This window comes from Pseudorca crassidens, chromosome 4, assembly GCF_039906515.1.
Source record: "Pseudorca crassidens isolate mPseCra1 chromosome 4, mPseCra1.hap1, whole genome shotgun sequence".
In the NCBI taxonomy this organism is placed as follows: Eukaryota; Metazoa; Chordata; class Mammalia; order Artiodactyla; family Delphinidae; genus Pseudorca; species Pseudorca crassidens.
This window is the reverse complement of record NC_090299.1, coordinates 19221560-19245499: the sequence shown is the minus strand read 5'-3', so window position 1 is coordinate 19245499 and position 23940 is coordinate 19221560. Positions and strand designations below refer to the sequence as shown.

General features: G+C 35.1%; 1 protein-coding gene across 7 annotated transcripts in view; it reads left to right on the top strand.

Annotated features, from left to right (window-relative positions):
• The window catches only part of BLTP1 (bridge-like lipid transfer protein family member 1), a 208573-nt gene that overhangs the window by 161773 nt on the left and 22860 nt on the right, over window positions 1-23940 (top strand). For 5 of the 7 annotated variants that reach the window (XM_067735145.1, XM_067735146.1, XM_067735147.1 and 2 more), the window contains 13 exons: window positions 4422-4481; window positions 6317-6543; window positions 7725-7855; window positions 9113-9236; window positions 11109-11218; window positions 11887-11977; window positions 12510-12572; window positions 14627-14880; window positions 15451-15666; window positions 16863-17043; window positions 17548-17746; window positions 22374-22535; window positions 23023-23162. In XM_067735145.1, the coding sequence (XP_067591246.1) occupies window positions 4422-4481; window positions 6317-6543; window positions 7725-7855; window positions 9113-9236; window positions 11109-11218; window positions 11887-11977; window positions 12510-12572; window positions 14627-14880; window positions 15451-15666; window positions 16863-17043; window positions 17548-17746; window positions 22374-22535; window positions 23023-23162 (1958 nt within the window). Of the gene's footprint in view, window positions 1-4421; window positions 4482-6316; window positions 6544-7329; window positions 7531-7724; window positions 7856-9112; window positions 9237-11108; window positions 11219-11886; window positions 11978-12509; window positions 12573-14626; window positions 14881-15450; window positions 15667-16862; window positions 17044-17547; window positions 17747-22373; window positions 22536-23022; window positions 23163-23940 lie in introns of all 7 variants that reach the window. The other 2 variants (XM_067735150.1, XM_067735149.1) reach the window with 2 other exon arrangements.

The following is a 23940-nucleotide window of genomic DNA, read 5'->3' as shown; positions in this document are numbered from 1 at the left end:
GCTAAAATTTTAGGTAAAATTTTTTGGTTTTGAATGCTTTGCATTTAGATAATTCATAGGTAAAATACTAGGATTTCTTTGAAATACTTCAGGTTATTAAGAAGACTTGATATCAAAATACTCATGCCTAATACCCAAAAGACCAAAATTAGCCTTCATCAGAAATTTTTACAAGTAATCATTTTACATGGTTCTTATATATGTTTTAAAAAGTCACCATAACTGTCTTTTGTTTGTGTGTTTTTTTCCTTAAAATAAATTTAAACCTATTGATTTTTATTAAGATGACATTTTGCCATCATTATAGTCATACTGGATAGAATATATTTGGAAGCAAGGAAGGATACCATTTCCTTAGCAGTTTAAACAAAGGGAAAATGCATAAGAAATATGCCTCTGACTCAAAGTCAAAAACACATACTAAAAAATATAAACAATAACTCAGCACCTCAGTGGATATTATACCAGCAAAGTAGAACACTAACATGCCGATAATTGCGATAATCATAATTTATTTGGGGTTTTGGAGGGTATCAAATGACTTGTTTTTGTAACATGCTTATTGTTTGGTGTTTTGGGAGAGTGGCAAATGAGATGAGTAGAGTAGTTGTTTTGCTGACATAAAAGAATTCCAAATTACAGATTCACCAATTAGTTTACTATTTTGTAGTTTTTATTAGTGTAGTTTTTATTAGGAGTAAGTATACTTGGATATAACTGACAATTTTTTTAAAAAAAGAGTTGAGTTTAGGGCAGAGAAATAAGGAAAAGTAGGATTATGCCTTAGGATTTTTTTTCACAGATCACTTAAAAATCATGCCCTACAGAAACAGAAATGTAGATCAATGGAACAGGATAGAAAGCCCAGATATAAACCCACGCACGTATGGTCACCTTATGTTTGATAAAGGAGGCAAGAATATACAGTGGAGAAAAGACAGCTTCTTCAATAAGTGGTGCTGAGAAAACTGGACAGCTACATGTAAAAGAATGAAATTAGAACACTCCCAACACCATACACAAAAATAAACTCAAAATGGATTAAAGACCTGAATGTAAGGCCAGACACTATCAAACTCTTAGAGGAAAACATAGGCAGAACACTCCATGACATAAATCACAGCAAGATCCTTTTAGACCCACCTCCTTGAGAAATGGAAATAAAAATGAAAATAAACAAATGGGGCCTAATGAAACTTAAAAGCTTTTGCACAGCAAAGGAAAGCATAAACAAGACGAAAAGACAACCCTCAGAATGGGAGAAAATATTTGCAAACGAATAAACTGACAAAGGATTAATCTCCAAAATGTACAAGCAGCTCATGCAGCTCAATATCAAAAAAACAAACAACCTAATCTAAAAATGGGCAGAAGACCTAAATAGACATTTCTCCGAAGAAGATATACCGATTGCCAACAAACACATGAACGGATGCTCAACATCACTAATCATTAGAGAAATGCAAATCAAAACTACAACGAGGAATCACCTCACACCAGTCAGAATGGCCAGCATCAAAAAAATCTACAAACGATAAATGCTGGAGAGGGTGTGGAGAAAAGGGAACCCTCTTGCACTGTTGGTGGAAATGTAAATTGATACAGCCACTATGGAGAACAATATGGAAGTTCCTTAAAAAACTAAAAATAGAACTAGCATACGACCCAGCAATCCCACTACTGGGCATATACCCTGAGAAAACCATAATTCCAGAAGAGTCATGTACTACAATGTTCATTGCAGCTCTATTTACAATAGCCAGGACATGGAAGCAACCTAAGTGTCCACTGACAGATGAATGGATAAAGAATATGTGGCATATATATACAGTGGAATATTAGCCATTAAAAGAAATGAAATTGAGGTATTTGTAGTGAGGTGGATGGACCTAGAGTCTGTCATACAGGGTGAAGTAGGTCAGAAAGAGAAAAACAAATACTGTATGCTAACACAGATATATGGAATCTAAAAAAAAAAAATGGCTCTGACGAACCTAGGAGCAGGACAGGAATAAAGACACAGATGTAGAGAACGGACTTGAGGACACGGGGAGGGGGAAGGGTAAGCTGTGACAAAGAGAGTGGCATGGACATACATACACTACCAAATGTAAAATAGGTAGCTGGTGGGAAGCAGCCGCATAGCACAGGGAGATCAGCTGGGTGCTTTGTGACCACCTAGCGGGGTGGGATAGGGAGGGTGGGAGGGAGACGCAAGAGGGAGGAGATATGGGGATATATGTATACGTATAGCTGATTTACTTTGTTATACAGCAGAAACTAACACAACATTGTAAAGCAATTATACTCTAGTAAAGATGTTAAAAAAAAAAAAAATCATGCCCTAGAAAAAAGATGGCCCTGTGTCGGTAATTCCCTGGTGGTCCAGTGGTTAGGACTTGGCGCTTTCACTGGCGGGGCCCAGGTTTTATCCCTGGTTGGGGAATTAAGACTGCAAGCCAAGTGGCGTGGCCAAAAAAAAAAAAAAGCGTGGTGTAATTTCCTCTCTAGGTGATAATATTTTGGGGGGAAGTGCAATAAAAATTAGGACAATCTATAGGAAGGGTTCCATGGACCCCTTAAATAGTAAAGATGAGACGCTTTTCTTTAACATGTATTTAGAAAAACTAAACCGTTAGAAGTTTGAAAAATTCCAAGCTTTCTGCTAACACCTGGGTAGCAGCATTTGGTTGTCACAGCAGGAATACTGCCATCCTGAATTCTGGTTGGTCCAACTCAGAGATGACAGGTACAATGGGAAAGAGCCCAGTTGGTTTCCTACTTCTCACTTTCAGGATTCAGATCTACTCCTAAGAATTTTAATGTTCCTTATTAATTCATCATACCTCTGTATTCTATGAATTTATATAATCTTCTTTTAGCTTAATATTCAAAAATTCTCTAGCACTTCTTGGGATTGGAAGTCCCCGATGTTTTCTACCCTTTTTAAATTTACTGTTTCTTACTTTCATTTGGCCTTAGTTTTATTACTCCAATTTCAGAAGCTTTTCTTTTCATTCTAGCAGTCTTAAGATTTGAAAGGGTAGTCTAGGTTTTTTTTTTGCTCTGATTTATAACTATGACATTAAAGGTGAATTAGGCAATCTTTTACCCCCAAACAAGATCTAATTCTTTTTTATAATTTGTATGTGAGGCTCAAGTACCATATGGTTCAAAAATATAATTTAGATTTTAAAGTTATTGGCACCATCTTAAAAAATACATAATAGAAATTGTCATTTATAGACCCTTTCTCCCAAAATAAATTGTAGTATTTCCTTTTTTTTTTTTAATTAATTTATTTATTTGGCTGTGCCGGGTCTTAGTTGTGGCATGCGGGATCTAGTTCCCTGACCAGGGATCAAACCCAGGCCCCCTGCATTGGGAGCGTGGAGTCTTAACCACTGGACCACCAGGGAAGTCCCTAAATTGTAGTATTTCTACAACTCACATTTGCATAACATTTGAATACCAGTTTAGAATATGGAATGAATTGCAAAAGGACATTTTATTTACGGTATATACACTGTCAGGTTTAGATTGAAATTTGGTTTCCATTAAGGATTACTGAGAAAGGGTCTTAATTCTATCTTTAGGCTCTACTTTGTTTAAAAGTTATTTCAAGGATGGTATGTCTTTTGTTGATTTAATTAACCTCTTAAAAAAGCTGAAATTATCTGATTAAAGCTAAGAAGTAGTAAATGTTTCAAAGTTAAAGTTAGATATGTTCTGGGGATAGGTCCATGACCTTAGGAGGCTGACCTTATGAGGTTGACATCATGGCAGGCAATCTTTTTTTTTTCCCTCATAAAATGATCCTTGTCAAAGTAAAAGACAAGGTTGATGAATCATGTCTGTGACCTAATGTGGCAGTTCTTAGTTATCAAAAAATTATTTAAAAATTATTTGCATTCTCAAAGTGCCATTCACTCATGATGGTACAAATTGTCATAGCATCTGGAAACTAGAGTTTCAGAGTTGGCCAGGTATTGTCACTCAGATAAGGAAATCACATGCAGAATGTAAAGATAAAACTGGAGTCAAATCTTTTTTTCTTTATTGAGGTATGGTTGATTTACAATATATTAGTTTCAGGTGTATGCAGTTTAGTTCTTAAAATCGATAAGAATAAAATATTGTGAGATATGACATAGACATCATAAGTCATCTAAGGTAGCCCTTTCATTCTCCAGATTAGAAACTGAAACCTAATACACTAAGATGTATCAGATAGATAACTAATAAGAACCTGCTGTGTAAAATAAATAAATTAATAAATTAAATTTAAAAAAAAGAAACTGAAACCTAGAGAGGCTAGTAATCCTGTTTAGGTAATCATTTTTGGAAGAAAAATTGCAGTGTAATATTTAATCACAAGCATAATTTTATTGAAACTTATTTTGGGGTTGATTTTTGTGCAGGTGTAGTTCCAGATGGTACCTATGAAGTATGTTCCAGGACTACAGGACAAGCAGCTGCTGGTAAGTTCACCTTTGGTATTAATTTTGCTATATATATCTGGTAGAATTCTGCTTTTTTTATCCATTTTTCCTGCCTTTATATTAGAGGCTCTTTTAACTAAACTCATTCTGGTATTCCCTAATTTTTAAAAACTATTTTGCAATAATATTAGCATATTTTTATTTATCTAACAAGTAATTAGACACCATCAGTGTACAAGATACACTACAAAATGTTTTGGGAAAGACAAAGATGAATAAGATATACTTTCTATGCCATATAAGTTTAAATTCTAATAAGGTAGTTACAGCTCTGCAGCATAACTAAACTGCAATAAGTGATAAGTTCAAAAAATATATAAAATTCCAATTGCTAATGAAATTTACAGGAGGGAGATAAAATTTCAAAGGATACTGGAATGAGAGAAAGCTTTATGGAAGAAAAAGCATTTAAACAAGGACTTGAAAGATGGATAAAATTGTTTCTTAAGCAAAAACTGGAAAATATGAATAGAGAAAATTCAGGCGGAGAGAATAATTCCTGTCATGAAGTCAGAACACAGTGTCTAGTTAGAGTTGTCCAAATTGGCTGGAATAGAGTTATGTGAAAATAAGATGAGAAAAATCTTAAATCCCAAATTAAGGAATTTGGACTTCATTTGGTGGACAGTGAGAAAGCCATTGAGTTTTTTTGAGCAAGAAAGCAGATGTGACAGTATCAAAAGGGACACTTTCAAGGATTAGAGAGGAGAAAAATCTAGGAAACTGGTTAGGAGATAACCATAGAAGTAATAATCTGTCTTAACTAAGATGACAGCATAGTGTAAATTTTTATTATTTTTACTGGTATAAAACTAGGGTAAGATAAATGGAGATGTTTATTTAAGAGCGCTTAAAATGTTGAGAGGGGAGAAGCTGATTAAATGAGCAGAGTTCCTTTCCTCCTTACTCTTCCTCCTGTCCTCCAAAACCTACTCTCAGTGCTCATCCTAAGTAAACTGTCTCAGAAAATAGCAAGGCCTGCAGTCCCCACAGACAGAGAACTGAAAAGGTTAGGAGATTTCCAGCAGTAATGTTAGAAGGAAAAGGTGATAACTGAGGTAAACATACATATTGGGAGGAAGGTCACATAAAAGTCTTTGTCAGGGGTCTTGTTTATAAGCAACAACAACATACTCAAACTGGCTTAACTAAAAGGGGGAACTTGTTAAAAGAACATTTGCAGATCACAGTTAAACTTAGGAATGGCTATCTCAGTGAAGAGAAGGAACCAGGTCAATTCAGGGGCCCTCAGGAACTACTGGAAACAAGATCCCAGCTGTCACCAGGGCTCTTTCCAGCTCTTGTCTTTGCTTCTCTCCGGCTGCTTCATTTGTGCTTACTGCTGACCTCCTGAAACATGGCAGGAAACATGGCTGCGAGCAGCTCATGAGCCTCATTCCCCGCCCCTCAGTCACTAGAGAAGGACCCGTCTTTTCTCAAGTCCAGGGAAGGATTCTTAGTTTTCCAACTTTGACCCTTACTCAGACTAATCATCTAATTAATTCTGGCTAATGAGGGAGGGCTGTGCCAGTTCTCCTACTATAGTCATGGGAAGGTAGATCAGCTAGGGGGCTAGGGGAGGAGGGAATTCATAGGTCACATGGGGAAAGAAGAGTGCTGAAAACAGAGGAACAGTAGGTGCACCCTATACAATAGGGGAATCAATCCCATAGTCTCATGTTTCTGACAGATCTAGCTGTGAGAGACATTAGTTATTACACAGGGCCATCATCCACTTTATTCCCTGAATGTAGAATTATTTAAATTTCTATACTCAAGACTTAACCAAAAACGTCACTTCTTTATTTAAACAGAAAGTAGTAGTGCTGGAACCTGGACACTCAATGTATTGTGGAAAATGTGTGGGATCGATGTCCACATGGATCCTAACATTGGCAAAAGACTTAACGCTCTGGGCAATACCCTTACAACACTGACAGGAGAGGAGGACACAGATGACATTGCCGATCTAAATTCAGTGAACATAGCTGACCTGTCAGATGAAGATGAAGTTGACACTATGTCTCCCACTATCCATACTGTAAGTAAACTCACAGTTAGACTTTTTCAGGACTGGCTTTTACCCTGAGAAAGGGATATTATTAGGTCAGTGTTATTTACTGTAGTTGCTAATTGTGGAGGAAGGAAGGGAGTGGTGGTCCTCTGTGTCTACATTTACATAATATTGTTTTTTTAATTCCATAATATTGTCTTTTAATTGAATTCCTTGTTTCATAACGGCTGTCAACCAACTTGTGCCTTAACCTACAGGTAACATGTTAACAGTAACAGCAAAGTGCAAGCAGATCTGTAGAGACAGAAAGTAGATCAGTGGTTGCCTAGGACTGGGAGAGTTTAGGGGGTTGGGAGAGGGGATGGGAAGAGACTGCTAATGTTATGAGGTTTTGTTTGGGAGGCGGTGAAAATGTTCTAAATAGATTCTGATGATGGCTGCACAACTTTGTGACTATACTAAAAACCACTATAAACCATTATACATTTTAAATGGGTCAATTTTATGGCATGTGAATTATCTCAATAATGATGTTCAAAAATGAAAGTCAAAAGCAAAGTGCACCCACACAAAATAAAGTATACATTTTAAAAATGTGTATTTCCATTTATACTGTACATATTCTATAGTATCAGATTGATTAGTTATTAGTTAAACTTATTATTTATTAGTTAAAAAGAAAGTTTCTCTCTGCTTTCATTCTATTATCAACGTAAAAAATTTTTTGAAACATCTTTTAACTACTGTATCATGAAATAGTTTTGTTCTTGGAAAGAAATTTTTTAAAAATTAACATTACTGTTTACCATTTAGAGTTCAGAGGAAAGTTCAGTAAGTGGAGATGGCCACAAGCTCACCTTTGGGCAACGACTTGTAAATCACCTCCTAGGCCTGAGGCCTCCACATCAGCGCTATTCTGTTCCTGCAGAGTATCTGTGTAACCCAGAGATGTGGGCCTCCCCTCAGTCTAGCCAGTCCCATCTGAAAGCATGCAGAGCTCACTCATGGGGAAACGTAGGTAGCAACTAAATGGATTCCTTATGAAAATGAAGGGGTTTGAATCACTGGAGAATTCCAATCATCTTACTTAATATAGATGGCTTTGATTCTTGCATGCTTCCTTTGATTTAAGGTGTTATTTCTGTGATAGGGTAGATTTGCTTTGTGACCTGAGGGTGTTACTGACAGACATGCTTTTGATTTTTCAGGAAGCTGTAGATCATCGAAGACAAGGAGCATCTTGTAGCCAGCCAGGAGAACTTAGAGGAAGAAAAATTATGAAGCGTATAGTGGATATCAGAGAACTGAATGAACAGGCCAAAGTAATAGATGATCTTAAGTATGTATAATGATTTTTAATTTAGTATAGTATTCCCTAATAATAGAATAGATTTTAAATGTGAAGGAAACTGGATTGGGGCCAGTACAACCCATTTAGTTTATAAATGAGATCACCAAGGTCCAGAAAAGTTTGGTGATTTGTCTGAGATCATATATTCATTAGTGATAAAGTTAGAAATGTTAGTCTAGTGCTCATCACAGCTGCCCATTTCTGAGAAGTTTATGACTGACTTTATGTCACATATATGCATCTCTACGTGTATATACATGTATCTTCACATACGTATGTAAATATGAGTGTTTTGCTAACAGTATTTTTGGAATGCAAATTTTTGAGAGAGGAAGAAAATTTAGAATTTATTAAGTACCTATTGTGATTCTGACGTGTTATCTCAATTTAATCCTCACAACATTTCTATGAGATTAGATGGCATTATCCAAACTTTATAGATGAGAAAACTGGCTCGGAGAGATTAAAGAATTGGAATTTGAACCTGTGTTTGTCTGAATTCAAACTTCATGCTTTTTGCTTGCCTGTATTAGCAGTTCACTAGAACTGAGGTGAGGGTAGGGCGAGCCAAGAGGGGGGAGTAGGCGGAAGTCATTTTTTTCTTTATCTGTAGCCTGCTAAATAGTACTGACTAGGTAATACTTGCTCTGTAAGACTAAATATTCTTCTTGCCAAACTGAAATTTTTGTTTTCCCCAAAGGTGGAAAACATACTTCATCTTTTCTAATCTTTGTACTCCTGTATCTGTGTTTTTTTGCATTCGAGGATTTTACAGAAATGTATACATTGTACAGTGAAAGGTATTTGCTAAAAACTTGTCTGTAAAATCAGTTATGATACAGTGATTCACGTTTTCCTGTTGACTTACATTACAGTTTGAGTTTTGTTATCAGGGGAAAACTGACTTGAAGCAAAATATACTTCCCCCCCTAAAATCTTACCTGAGGCTTAAATTATATGTAAAATATTACATACAGATACTATTCTGCTAAGTGGTTCCATAGCTTTCCTGAGATTATCACAGAGACTCTTGATGTAGAAATGGATAAGAACCATTTCCTAAAACATTAGAGAAAGTTTTTTTTTTTACAGTTTGCCAGATATGAGTATTAAGTTTATGCAGGATTTTGGCCTGTCCATACATAATCTTTGATATTCTGATAGAGAATTTTAAAAGGAGCAAGTAAAAATCACTCTTACTTTGTTACCTCATTACAATAACTGCCATATTTGTTTTTTATCCAGAAAACTAGGTGCAAGTGAAGGAACCATAAACCAGGAAATTCAACGTTATCAACAATTAGAATCTGTTGCTGTGAATGATATTAGAAGAGATGTTCGTAAAAAATTACGGAGGTCCAGTATGCGAGTGAGTAAACATTTAAGGAGAATTTTATTAAAGTAGACTATGTAAACATTTTATCACTTTATGAAATTTTATGATGATACTTATGTTGTTCTCTTTCTTCCTCCATTGCTAGTGATAACACTTGATTTGTGTATCTCGTGTCTACTATGTACCAGGCACTGTTTAAAGCACTTTACATTCAATAACCCATTAAATCTTTACAACAACCCTATGTGGTAGCTTATATTATTTTCCCCATTTTAAAGATGAGGAAACTGAGGCACAGAGAGGTCAAGCAATTTGACCAAGGTTATACAGCCAGTAATTCCAGTGGAGCCAAGATTCAAACCCAAACAGTGGAATTCTACAGTTTATGCCCTTAGCCACTGTGTTCTGTCTGCCTTTCATGAAGTCATACTTTCTTTTTTGTCTCTAATTCAAATGTGAAATTTTTTGAGATGTCCATTCTACCCCTCCCATTTTCCACAGAAGATTTTACCCTTAGCCACTACATACTGTCAGCACTTTATTCTTACCTTTATTATTTGCATATTTAGTTGCCCTTACTAGTATTTGAGTCTCTTAAAGGACAAGTTGTTTATCTTTGACCTTACTTTCTACCACATTCTGGGATTTAGTCCAATTGCTGAACACTTGAAATAAATATATAGATAGATGTACTAGAAAAATAGAGTAGAAAATAATTCTAAAACTTATTCAAATGGAGGTAGGTTGCTTTGGGTCAAGGTGGTCTTGTTAGTAGAAAAACTAATTTTTAAAAATATAGTCAGCAAAACCCTCCAGTTTTTTTTAACCAGAATATGGTTTTGGGGTGTTACCCCAATACATAAAAACTGGTTAAATCAGAGCTGTTGAGGTTAGAGAAAAGGTGGAAAGGTTGCAGGGATCCAGAGTTCATCGGCTTGAACTTTCTTTCCTTGGTCACCACCGAAGTCCTAGACCTCATTTGAATAGTGTTCTAAATTATTTATTTAAATTAGGAATAAAATTCAACTTTATTCATCACTGGCTTCTGATAGTACTAAATGGATAGTGATGCTCTGTAATGCGTAACTCTGTGTTTAAATGTTTTGCCACTATGTACCTCACAGCCATGCAACATAATGAAAATATTGCTTGCCATACTGTTTATAAGCTAGTTTAGAATTGGCAATTAACTTAAAAATAAAACTAGGTGGAGAGGATTAGGAAAATTACTGAAATTAAATCTGTGTTCTTAACATTTTTCTCATTTGGTATTTCCCCCCAATTCCCTTTTAGTCCTCTTGCTTTCTAAGTCTCCATTGTATTAGAATCTTTTTACTATCTAGCCCCCCCAAACTACAAATTTGAAGAAGAGGGATTTGGCGACAAGGAGGGTGTTCCAGTCACCACTTCCTTTCCTTTTCTGTAACAAAGAGTTCTGTCAGGAGGGGTACCCTTGGGGGGTACTCGGGATGATTAGTGGTCGCTCCCTCCCTCCCCCTCCCCCTCTTCCCCGATCTCCTCTTCTCCCCCCTCCCCTCACGTTTCTCCCAGAATCTTTCCTTTTAATTCTCATTTTCTTTCTTTTCTTACTGTTTCCTCATTTCTCCCCTTATTTCTGTACCCCTCATCCCTGCTCCCAATCTTTTCTCTCAAACGAGCTGGTGGCTCCTATTTTCCTTGTACAGCCTTCCTAATTGACGTTAGGACTAAGAATAGTTGATTCCTGCTGCACTTTGATCCATCTGTGTTGTTAAGTGACATTTAAAGTCACAATTTAAGATAACTTGTTATTGACCTGGGGGAGACAAGATAACTTCTATAATAGCAGAATATTTTACCTGAAGTCAGATATTACAACAGTAAACAACTGCCTAAAGTCACCCTTTTTCTACCCCCGTTCATTAGGCTGCTTCCCTAAAGGATAAGTGGGGTTTGGGTTACAAACCAAGTTACAGCCGATCAAAAACCATTTCAGCTTCTGGAAGACCACCTCTTAAGCGAATGGAAAGGGCAAGGTAATATATTTCAACCAATGAAACAAGTAATAAAATTGCTGACTCTTTTGCCAAAGGTCACTACTTATTTATTGTGTTCTAATTGGGGAAATTACAAAATTAAGGTAGCAAATGGACCTTATTAGTAAAACTAGTAATAGTGGATACTGTCAAACTAAGAAGTTTGAGGAATCCCTCTATCTCATTTATACTCTACTTTTATATTATAAAAGTCATTGTGTGCTTTTTAGTAATGAAGTACACTGCTATTTAGACAAGTTTATGCGTAAACGTATAGACTATCCAAAGAAATGAATATTCCATGTTAGTAGCTGCAGCTCTAAATTTGTCATTTTAGAAAGTGTGATTATACACACATTTAACATATGAAAAATGGAAATTTTACTTATTATTGAAGAAAAATATAGATCTACTAGTAAATGAACACTATAAAGTAAGTATAAATTCTTTTTTATAAGGCTTAATTTTAGGAAATCTTGTGTTAAAGCAATGAACTTTTTTTTTATGAGATGCTAAAGGTTAAGAAATGGAATACCAAAAGTTGAATCCTTGGATAAGGTAAATATTTAGAAATAAAGTGTTAATGTCATTAATCAGACTTTTATAACGTCCAGGGCTTTTTTTTGAACACGAATATTAATGTTTTATAACTTTATATTTTATTATAGTTCTCGAGTAGGTGAAACTGAGGAGCTCCCAGAAATCCGGGTGGATGCAGCATCTCCTGGACCCAGAGTCACTTTCAATATCCAAGATACAGTAAGAGAGATACTATTTGTTAGAGATACACAGTGCTAAATAATTTTTAGTAATTACAAAATTATAGTAGTTACGCAGTTTAGAAATAGTAGTTCCTACTTACAGTGAAAGTGTGGATTGTGATGGTTGAGGTGTCTGTACGTTGCCAAACAGCAGAGCACTATTGAGAGCCATGCCGCAGGTGTTAGTGTTTTGCATGTAGAATAAAGACCCCATACTGCTTGTAGGTAGAAACATTTTGTTGAATAATTTTTCTTTCAAGTTCGACTCTGCATTAAACTGGGTATTTTACACAAATGTAAATGTGGAATGTTTTTACTTAATGTATTTTATTGTTTATGTATTTTTGTTCAGAATATATAGAGATAATATCAGAAACTAGTAGTAAAAAAGGTCAGCGTCAAAGTTGTATTCTAATTTTATAGCATGTTAAAATGAATGTTAAAATGTTTGTTGTTTTTTGTTTACTTTTAAATCATTGTTTTTTTATTTTTCATTAATTTTTATAAATTTTCTTATTATTTTAATTAAGTTGAAAAAAACGGTATGGGGAAGTACACCACAGTCCAGCTGTCCTGGGGAAGGGTATTTTCAGGTACTTTTTAAGAACAACATAAATTTTGCTTTAAAACTAAGTAACCACTCTGAAAATCTGCTTTCAAAATGTCTTCCTCTAATTTCATACTAAACTCAGACCTTGAAGATATTTTACATAAAGGTTTAAGATTGTTTCAGTTCTTTTTCATCCTTTATATTTCCTAAGCTTTTTCATGAATATATTTTACTTCTATACTCACTTATAATTTAATAGTAATTATTTAATCTCCAAAATTAAAGAAGGACTAAATCAGCACACCAGATTAACTCAACAAAATCATAAACCAAAAACTGCAATATATTACAGTTATTTGCTAATCCCGAAGTGAATCTCTTTTTCCCTACACTCAAACACAAAATGAATCTTTTCTTTAAGAAAAAATTAGTTACCTAATTCAAACTAGAATCAACAGAACAACAAATTAATCATTGAGTGTTATTTATTTTCAGTCACTAGTATAAAAAAAGCATGTATAAAAGCAATCTATTAAAAATTATGTTCAAAACAGTGTGGAAAATGTGCTACACAATCACTTACAAGTTAACACCTTTATAAGCTACATATTTTCCCTAAATATAAGTTATAAGAGTAAAATTTAATTTTAAAATTGTATCTGTATAGTAGGTATATAAATCATTGTCTAGAAATTTTCTGTCAAGTTACATTTAAAAATTGGAACTTATTCCACATTTGTTTCCCATCTCCCACTCTTTTAAGATAGTCTCAATATATATCCCGTAGTTACACTGAATTTAGTCAAGCCGAATTTTGTTTTAGAACTATTAGGTTGTAATAGAATGAGCTTGACAGACATGTCCTTTTTTCTAAAAATGAACTTGGAAATACTGTCCTTTACAGTGAATTGAATGGATTCTACTAATTGATTGTTTTTTTCCTGTATTTTTAAAATCGAGATCATTGACATATAACATTATTTTCAGGTATACAACATAATTATTTGATATATGTATATACTGTGAAATGATTGAGTTATTCTTAAAGGCATTAATATTCGAATGATTCAAGTCCGATTTTTAAATAGCAGTATATGCTGTTTATAAAAAATAGTGTATAAAAATCATGAATTACAGAATAGATCATTAAGGCATGGTTAAATAGAAAATAAATATAAACAAAGGGATATTTATCTACATAAACTCTTACCACAGCTTTAAAAGTTGAAGATTTTCTGATAAAATCTGACTTACTTACTAAATGATATGTTATTTTTTAAAAAGTGAAGAAAATCTAGATTCTGCAAATGTTTGAAATTTTGATTATAGGATTTCACTATGTATCTTATAGTAATATCAATGTACCTTGCACATTACACTTTACAAAGGCTTATCACATTCCCTCAAAGGATATGTGAGCAAATCTCAAAACTGGGAATCAAAATAAGGTCATAGAAGTTTGTTTTTTGTTCTTTTTTTGACCTACTTAAATGCAGTGGTCTCCTGATACAATCCTCAGTGAGTGACATTGTACTTATTACACAAAGTATTTGCCTTAAAATACAGAATTCTTAAGTTTGATTGATTGCTATTTAATTATATAACTATTTACACATCTTTCTTCAGCTTAGTAGGGGCCCATTTTAAAAAGATGTATCCACAGAAAGTATTCTGGAAGCACAAAGTACATTCTGTACTGACACTTGCATCCTCTTCCATCATTAATCGCTCTCTTGCCCTTCTAATTTAAAGTTAATCATATTGTTTCTTTTGTCTCCACAGCATGATTAACCCATGCTTTAAAGAATTACAGTATGTACTAATTAACATGATGATATATGCTTATATAAAGTAAAATTTCACTCTAATTTTTAGTGAGTCAGTGATATGACTTTCTGTGGTTTGAACTTCTGCTTCCTTCTTTGGTGTATCATTTCATATGTTTGTAAAGCTGATCTTTCAGTTCAGCGTGAGGAAATTCAATTTTGAGAGAAATTTTAGACGCTTAAATGTATATTTTTTCTTTTTCTTTTTTTTTTTAAGGGAAAAGAGGTTTATAATGTGAACCTGATTCATATTTTTTCTCTTTACATTCAGTTTCCAGAGGAGACAGAACTGGACCTTTTGTCAGTAACCATTGAAGGTCCATCCCATTACTCCTCAAATAGTGAAGGATCATATTCCGTGTTCAGTTCTCCCAAAACTCCAGGAGGCCTTTCACCAGGCATTTCTTTCCAACCTGAGGAGGGCCGACGGGATGACAGTTTGTCTTCTACCAGTGAAGATTCCGAGAAGGATGAAAAGGATGAAGACCATGAGAGGGAAAGGTTCTATATTTACAGGAAACCCTCGTGAGTAGCTTTAAGATCCTTAGGCAGTATTTTAGAATCTAGAACTGAGCTTAAAGCATTATATAACTGTTAATTTTTACAGAAAAAAGAAAATCTTAACGTGCCTACCCAGAGTGAGACTCGGAGATGTATCCATGGTTTACTAATATAATTTAGCTCCATATGGCATTATTTTTTTCTTTCCCTGTCTTTATGTCTTTTAATAAAATCTAGAAAGTAGCATTTTAAATTTTACAATTTGCAAAAATGAAATCTCCTCCAAGTTGTAGAATGTAGGTCATACACTGATATTCAGACTCCTTAATATCAGTGCTTGTGCCTGTGTCCTGAGCACTGAGAACATTGCCTGACACATGACAGTTACTCAGTACATAGTTGTTGAATAAAATGTGACTCCATTAAACTTAAGAAAAACTTCAATTAGTAGGAGCCAGTTGGGTAATTTGTGTGAATTTATAAAATAGTGAAATTTATTTACAGACTACTGCTCACATAACATGTTGGAAAATAAGTTTGTTGAAAACTCTTCCCAGTTTACTACAATGTAATCACCAGTTGTTCTTTCTCTAGACATACGTCTCGTAAAAAAGCAACAGGCTTTGCTGCTGTTCATCAGCTATTTACAGAACGCTGGCCAACAGCCCCAGCCAACAGAAGTCTTAGTGGCACAGCTACAGAGAGAAATATTGACTTTGAACTTGATATACGAGTTGAAATTGATAGTGGAAAATGTGTGCTCCACCCAACCACCCTTCTACAAGAACATGATGATATAAGCTTGAGAAGGTAAGATATTGGTCAGAAAGGTGTACAAGTAACTTCATTTGTTAGAACTACTATTTATATATCATTAATTGTAACAAACATTTCCCACCACATCCCAAAATGCAGATTTAAAGAGTATATTTTATTATAATTAGCATGTTTGAGTGTTTATTTGTATAACATACTGTTTTCTTTAAACAAGTGTATAATATTTTCTGGTGATTAGAAATGGACGTCTGATTTAGATTCTAGCAAATTTGTTAATTAAAATAGTTATATCCTTGGAATTCTTTAAATAAGCATGAATTTCTCAGTCTCTCATCATTGTGCACATTTCTGTTTCAAAGAACAGTACAATACTTAAAGATATCTTGTTATTGAAAGTTTGATGACATAAAGAAATAAGAAAGATTGGGAAACAGCTGCACAGAGACCTCAGTAAACTGGAATGTTGTTCAGGCTATAACTGCAGCTTTACCATTTGTTTCCATCATTGACGAAATAGTGGTATAAACAGGCGTAGGGTTAGATTCTTTTGTTCTTTGAATTTGTTTTGCTTTTCCTTCCTAATCTAAAAAAGAATTATAGGAAAACAGTAATATTAATAATTGAGTGAATGAGTAAGGAGTGGGTGGAAATGTAGATAAAACAAGCAGGCAGAATGCTGACAAATGCTGAAGCTGGGAGATGGGCCCGTGGGAGTTCATTCTGCTGTTCCATTTACTTTCTGTATGTTCGAAATTTTCTATAATAAAAGATTTTTAAATGTCTCTTTGTCTAATGAAGCTTTTTATAAAATGAGAAGGTAAAAAGGCACTCTAAACAGTTAAATTCTTACAAATGTAATAGTGGTGATAAAAAGAACGACTGTTAATTTATTTTTGGTTGAACCGCAGTAAACCAAACTAAATTGCTGGTACTCAGCTATATTTACCTATGTAAAGGGCAGTTTCATTTGGTTCAACCTTATGTGTTCATGTGAAACAGCTGTGATCTCGGGAAAGAATAACTGCCTTGTGTAGTTGTGGAACATACAACATAAACCTCATCCATGCAAGGATTAACCGGTTTCACTAGAGACACTGATGAGCTTCACTTTTTCAACCTTATTAATAAAGGATTACATTTCATTTACTATATAAATAAAAGTTTGCTTTTAAACAAAATAAAAGGAAATAAATGTCTTTCAAAAAGATAAAACATTTTTCTATTTATAGGAGTTATGACAGAAGTTCCAGGAGTTTAGATCAAGATTCTCCTTCGAAAAAGAAGAAGTTTCAAACTAATTATGCTTCCACCACGCATTTAATGACTGGCAAGAAAGTGCCATCATCTCTACAGACAAAGCCTAGTGACTTAGAAACAACAGTATTTTACATTCCTGGAGTTGATGTAAAGGTAAAAACCTAAATGTCTAGGATTAGGGATTAGATTATTAGTAGCCATGTTTATTTTCTATCATATATATTCTTCCTTTACCAATTATATTAAAACGAGGCCTTCTGAAGTTTTTCTCTAATATAGCCATATTCTGAACATGAGACCTTCTAAACTGCAGGTTGCCCCTTTTTCCACGAAATTTTGACAGAAAAGTTAATTTTCTTTTTTAAACCTTGATATTCACAATGTATTTGCTAAACCTTGCCTATTGCAACTCTTTTAGATTCTAGAATTATTAAGCTAAGATGTTAAGCTAGAAAGAACTTAAAATATTATCTGGGATGACCCTTTTTAACTTTAAAAATGAGATAAAGCTAATAAGGAACTTGCCGGGATCACAAAGCTAACTTGTAAAATCTTCTGGCCCCTGAACCAGTGTTCTTTCTGCCACATTTTTGTACATTTCTTGGTTTCCCTCATCTGCATAATTTTAATTTTGAAAGTTTATTTGTTTCAATACAGTTGCATTATAATTCCAAGACTCTAAAGACCGAATCACCTAATGCCTCCAGAGGATCTTCCTTGCCAAGAACACTGTCTAAAGAGTCCAAGCTGTACGGTGTGAAAGATAGTGCGACATCTCCTCCTCCTCCTTTACCTTGCACTGCCCAGAGCAAGACTCACACCTTACTTCCCCCCCAGCCCCCGCCTATTCCCTCAGGTATTTACGGAAAATATACTTTATTTTAGTTTTTTTCATAAATTAAGTTTTAGTCATCACCTACTTTCTCTTTTGAGACTTTCTTTCAAATTCACGTTTAAGAAAGGACTTAGACTTATCAGTAACAACTGTACAAAGTTCATTTGTGGAAGTGTTGGCCAACTACTTTTGCCTAGTTCTCAAACTGATATTACCTTAGAATATCAGTTGTTAAAATAAACTTAATATACTTAAAGTTTACTTAATTTTTTAGATCTATATATATTTAGAAAAGTCTTAATGTAGTTCAAATCTGGGAGCTTATGATCTAGATGGAAACATCAAAGTTATACATTTAAGACAGAGTACACTGGACTTAGCCACATTTATTAATTATCTATTATTGCATAACAAATTATCACAAATTTAGTGGCTTAAAATCTCAAACACACCTTCTGTGGATCAGAAATTCAGGAGCAGTTTGGCAGGGTGAATCTAACTTCACAGTCTTTTATGAAGCTACAGTCAGGATGTTGGCTAGGGCTGCAGTCATCCAAATGCCTGACTGGGTCTGGAAATCTGCTTCCATTGTATCCCATTCACATGGCTGGCAAGCTGGTGCTTTAGTTTCTCCCCACATGGGTCTCTCCACTGGGGTCCCTGAGTGTTCTCAGGACATGGCAGCTGACATTCCCTCAAAAGGAGTGATCCAAAAGAGAACATGGCTGAAGCTGCAATATCTTTTATGGCTTAGTCTCAGAACTCATGTAACATCACTTCCACAATGTCTAATTGATCATACAGGTGAGCCTTATTCAGTGTGGGAGGGAACTACACAAGGGCGTGAATACCAGGAGGAAAGGACTATTGGAAGTTATCTTGGAATCTGGCTACTATACCATGTGAATAATACCTTATATATATAAAGTAGAATATCCAAAAAAGGGAATATTGGACTGGACAAGAATTATTTGAAAAATCTTTATTTGAGAGATGGAACTTGATAAATCTTTTAAAGTAGCCAGTAATCGTGATAATAATGACTAACATTTTTAGATCACTTTTATATATTTTTTAATTTATGTTTGGCTGTGTTGGGTCTTTTTTATTTTTTATTTTGGCTGGTTTTGGTATCAGGGTGATGGTGGCCTCATAGAATGTGTTTGGGAGTGTTGCTTCCTCTGCAGTTTTTTGGAAGAGTTTGTGAAGGATGGGTGTTAGCTCTTCTCTAAATGTTTGATAGAATTCACCTGTGAAGCTATCTGGTCCTGGACTTTTGTTTGTTGGAAGATTTTTAATCACAGTTTCAATTTCATTACTTGTGATCGGTCTGTTCATATTTTCTGTTTCTTCCTGGTTCAGTCTTGGAAGGTTATACCTTTCTAAGAATTTGTCCATTTCTTCCAGGTTGTCCATTTTATTGGCATAGAGTTGCTTGTAGTAGTCTCTTAGGATGCTTTGTATTTCTGCGGTGTCTGTTGTAACTTCTTTTTCATTTCTAATTTTATTGAGTCCTCTCCCTCTTTTTCTTGATGAATGTTGCTAATGGTTTATCAATTTTATCTTCTCAAAGAACCAGCTTTTAGTTTTATTGATCTTTGCTATTGTTTTCTTTGTTTCTATTTCATTGATTTCTGCTCTGATCTTTATGATTTCTTTCCTTCTGCTAAGTTTGGGCTTTGTTTGTTCTTCTTTCTCTAGTTCCTTTAGGTGTAAGGTTAGATTGTTTGTTTGAGATTTTTCTTGTTTCTTGAGGTAGGCTTGTATTGCTATAAACTTCCCTCTTAGAACTGCTTTTGCTGCATCCCATAGGTTTTGGATCATCGTGTTTTCATTGTCATTTATCTCTAGATATTTTTTGATTTCCTCTTTGATTTCTTCAGTGATCTCTTGGTTATTTAGTAACATATTGTTTAGCCTCCACGTGTTTGTGTTTTTTACATTTTTTTCCCTGTAATTCATTTCTACTCTCATAGCGTTGTGGTCAGAAAAGATGCTTGATATGATTTTAATTTTCTTAAATTTACTGAGGCTTGATTTGTGACCCAAGATGTGATCTATCTTGGAGAATGTTCTGTGCGCATTTGAGAAGAAAGTGTAATCTGCTGTTTTTGGATGGAATGTCCTATAAATATCAATTAAATCTATCTGGTCTGTCATGTCATTTAAAGCTTGGGTTTCCTTATTAATTTTCTGTTTGGATGATCTGTCCATTGGTGTAAGTGAGGTGTTAAAGTCCCCCACTATTATTGTGTTACTGTCGATTTCCTCTTTTATAGCTGTTATCAGTTGCCTTATGTATTGAGGTGCTCCTATGTTGGGTGCATATATAATTGTTATATCTTCTTCTTGGATTGATACCCTGATCATTGTGTAGTGTCCTTCCTTGTCTCTTGTAACATTCTTTATTTTAAAGTCTATTTTATCTGATATGAGTATTGCTGCTCCAGCTTTCTTTTGATTTCCATTTGCATGGAATATCTTTTTCCATCCCCTCACTTTCAGTCTGAATGTGTCCCTAGGTCTGAAGTGGGTCTCTTGTAGACAGCATATATATGGGTCTTGTTTTTGTATCCATTCAGCAAGCCTGTGTCTTTTGGTTGGAGCATTTAATCCATTCAGGTTTAGGGTAATTATTGATATGTATGTTCCTACTACCATTTTCTAATTGTTTTGGGTTTGTTTTTGTAGGTCCTTTCTTCTCTTTTGTTTCCCACTTAGAGTAGTTCCTTTAGCATTTGTTGTAGAGCTGGTTTGGTGGTGCTGAATTCTCTTAGCTTTTGCTTGTCTGTAAAGCTTTTGATTTCTCCATCGAATCTGAATGAGATCCTTGCTGGGTAGAGTAATCTTGGTTGTAGGTTTTTCCGTTTAATCACTTTAAGTATATCATGCCACTCCCTTCTGGCTTGTAGAGTTTCTGCTGAGAAATCAGCTGTTAACCTTATGGGAGTTCCCTTGTATGTTATTTGTTGTTTTTCCCTTGCTGCTTTTAATAATTTTTCTTTGTCTTTAATTTTTGCCAATTTGATTACTATGTGTCTCGACGTGTTTCTCCTTGGGTTTATCCTGTATGGGACTGTCTGCGCTTCCTGGACTTGGGTGGCTATTTCCTTTCCCATGTTAGGGAAGTTTTCGACTATAATCTCTTCACATATTTTCTCGGGTCCTTTCTCTCTCTCTTCTCCTTCTGGGACCCCTGTAATGTGAATGGTGTTGCGTTTAATGTTGTCCCAGAGGTCTCTTAGGCTGTCTTCATTTCTTTTCATTCTTTTTTCTTTATTCTGTTCTGCAGCAGTGAATGCCACCATTCTATCTTCCAGGTCACTTATCCGTTCTTCTGCCTCAGTTATTCTCCTATTGATTCCTTCTAGTGTAGTTTTCATTTCAGTTATTGTATTGTTCATCTCTGTTTGTTTGTTCTTTAATTCTTCTAGGTCTTTGTTAAACATTTCTTGCATCTTCTCGATCTTTGCCTCCATTCTTTTTCTGAGGTCCTAAATCATCTTCACTATCATTATTCTGAATTCTTTTTCTGGAAGGTTGCCTGTCTCCACTTCATTTAGTTGTTTTTCTGGGGTTTTGTCTTGTTCCTTCATCTGGTACATAGCCTTCTGCCTTTTCATCTTGTCTTTCTGTGAATGTGGTTTTTGTTCCACAGGCTGCAGGATTATAGTTATTCTTGCTTCTGCTCTCTGCGTTGGGTCTTAGTTGTGGCACATGGGATCTCTTGTTGCGAGGCATGGGCTTGTCTCTAGTTGTGGCGCGTGGGCTCCAGAGTGCATGTGCTCTGTAGTTGCGGCACACGGGCTCAGTAGTTGCAGTGTGTGGGCTTAGTTGCCCCACAGCATGTGGGATCTTAGTTCCCTGACCAGGGATTGAAGCCATATCCCCTACGTTGGAAGGCAGATTCTTTACCAGTGGACCACTGGGTAAGTCCCTAGATCACTTTTAAATTGACAAGACACATGTATGTCCATTAAGTGCAAGGCAGATATTATCAATATTGTCCCCATTTTATACATGAAATTTAAAGCTCACAGAAGTTGCATTTCTTTCCTACTTTTACAAGCTAATACATGCTGGAGTTGGAAACCTAAGCCAAAGTTAGCTAAATATTAGTTAGCTATTATAACCATTCTACTGATGTGGAAATATTTAGTCAGGTAGAAGGAAAGAGAGGTGCAGCCCATGTAAGGAGGCATTATAAATGCATACAAGGTAAGAACAGCAAGAACACAGGAAAACCTAAAAACAATGATGTTTTTCCTCAACTTGCCACAGAATATCATTAGTCAAAATTGTCTACATCTTACTCCTCAAGTGGACAAAATAATACTAAATGAGAGATTAAATGCTAAAATAATACTAATGAGAGCGTTAGCAAAGTATAAACTTGAAAAATTGAACCAAAATTTGTTACCTAGAGCAAATAGGAATAACTGTTGTACTTTTATATACATCATTGATTATCTTTGTATTCTAACAATAATTTATGATTTCTTTCAACCTATTTTTATTGCATTCTTGTATGGTTTTAAATAAGAGGTGTTTCCTGTGATTAAACTGTCATATAATTCTCATTTCTCACAAAATTATTGTATGTTTTATGGAAACTATTAAATTCACTTCACACCCTTAAATGTTCTAGCCAAAGGAAAAGGAAGTGGAGGAGTAAAAACAGCCAAGTTATATGCCTGGGTAGCACTTCAGTCATTGCCAGAAGAAATGGTTATTAGTCCCTGCCTATTAGACTTTCTGGAAAAGGCTCTGGAAACTATCCCAATTACACCAGTTGAAAGGAACTATACAAGTGAGTGTCCTCTTTATATACTTATTTTCCCATCACATGTACTTTGGGGTCCTATTACTTAGAAGGATTTCTTAATGCTATTATATATTCAGTGATAAATGTAAAGGAATTATAGAACTGAAGAAGAACTTGAGAGACCATCTAGTCCTGGTGGGGTTTTACGATTCTTCCACGGCCACAGCTAGTGACAAAATTAACATTTTTAGGTCCTATGTTAGTGTGTCTCTTGGACTGGAAACTCCTTGAGGGCAAAGGCATAATTACTTTTTTCTTTGTTCGTTGTTTGGTATAGCAGCAGGGAATCAGAGTTTGGAGGAATGAGTAAGAGGTTTGAATAGGGATAGATGTATAGAATGATGGGCTACAGAGCCAGTGTTTTCTGTGCGTTCATACCCCTGATCTCAGTACTAGCATAAGAGAAAAAGATCTTTTAATAAATAGTTTGCCCTTGCCCTAAGAGTGCACTTAAAACTAAATATTTTAACAGCTATCAGCTCACAAGATGAAGATATGGGACATTTTGAAATACCAGATCCTATGGAAGAATCAACAACATCACTAGTATCATCTTCAACATCTGCTTACTCTTCCTTCCCTGTAGATGTTGTGGTTTATGTACGAGTTCAGGTGATATACTTCATTTATTCCTTTCTGTTTTAAAGAAAAAAAAATTTTCTTAAGTTTATTTGAACATTTACAATATTACTACCCTTTAACGTTTTCTTAAGCTTCATGGACCTTTAGTATGTCTATGATGGCTTAGAGGTTGTGTGAACCTTTGGGAAGTATATGTACAACTTTATGTGTGTATTTACTTGTCTGCTGAGGAGGTTCATATCTGAGTTTTCAAAATTGAGATCTCATACTTTTGTGGCAAATGTGAAAATATGTAAGTTAAAACTTTTTCAGCACTCTATGCCATTTTTTATGATGGCGCCTATATTTCTTGTCATTATGGTCATTTGGGGGCAGATATAAAGTGAAATTGAGATACAAAGTCACAATAGTACCTTTGTTAGATTTTTCTAAGAGTTATATATTTAGTATTTTATTCTAAAATTCAGTCCTATCTGTAGGCTTTTAGGAGTATAGGCATACCTGAGAGATATTGTGGGTTCAGTTCCAAACCACCACTGCAATAAAGCAAATATTGCAGTGAAGCAAGTTACATGTTTTTGATTCCTCAGTGCATATAAAAGTTATGTTTACACTGTATGGTAGTTTATTAAGTGTGCAATAGTATTATATCTGAAAAAACAGTGTACCTGCCTTAATTAAAAAATAACGCTGTTGGGGCTCCCTGGTGGCGCAGTGGTTGAGAGTCCGCCTGCCGATGCAGGGGACGTGGGTTCGTGCCCCGGCCCGGGAAGATCCCACATGCCGCGGAGCGGCTGGGCCCGTGAGC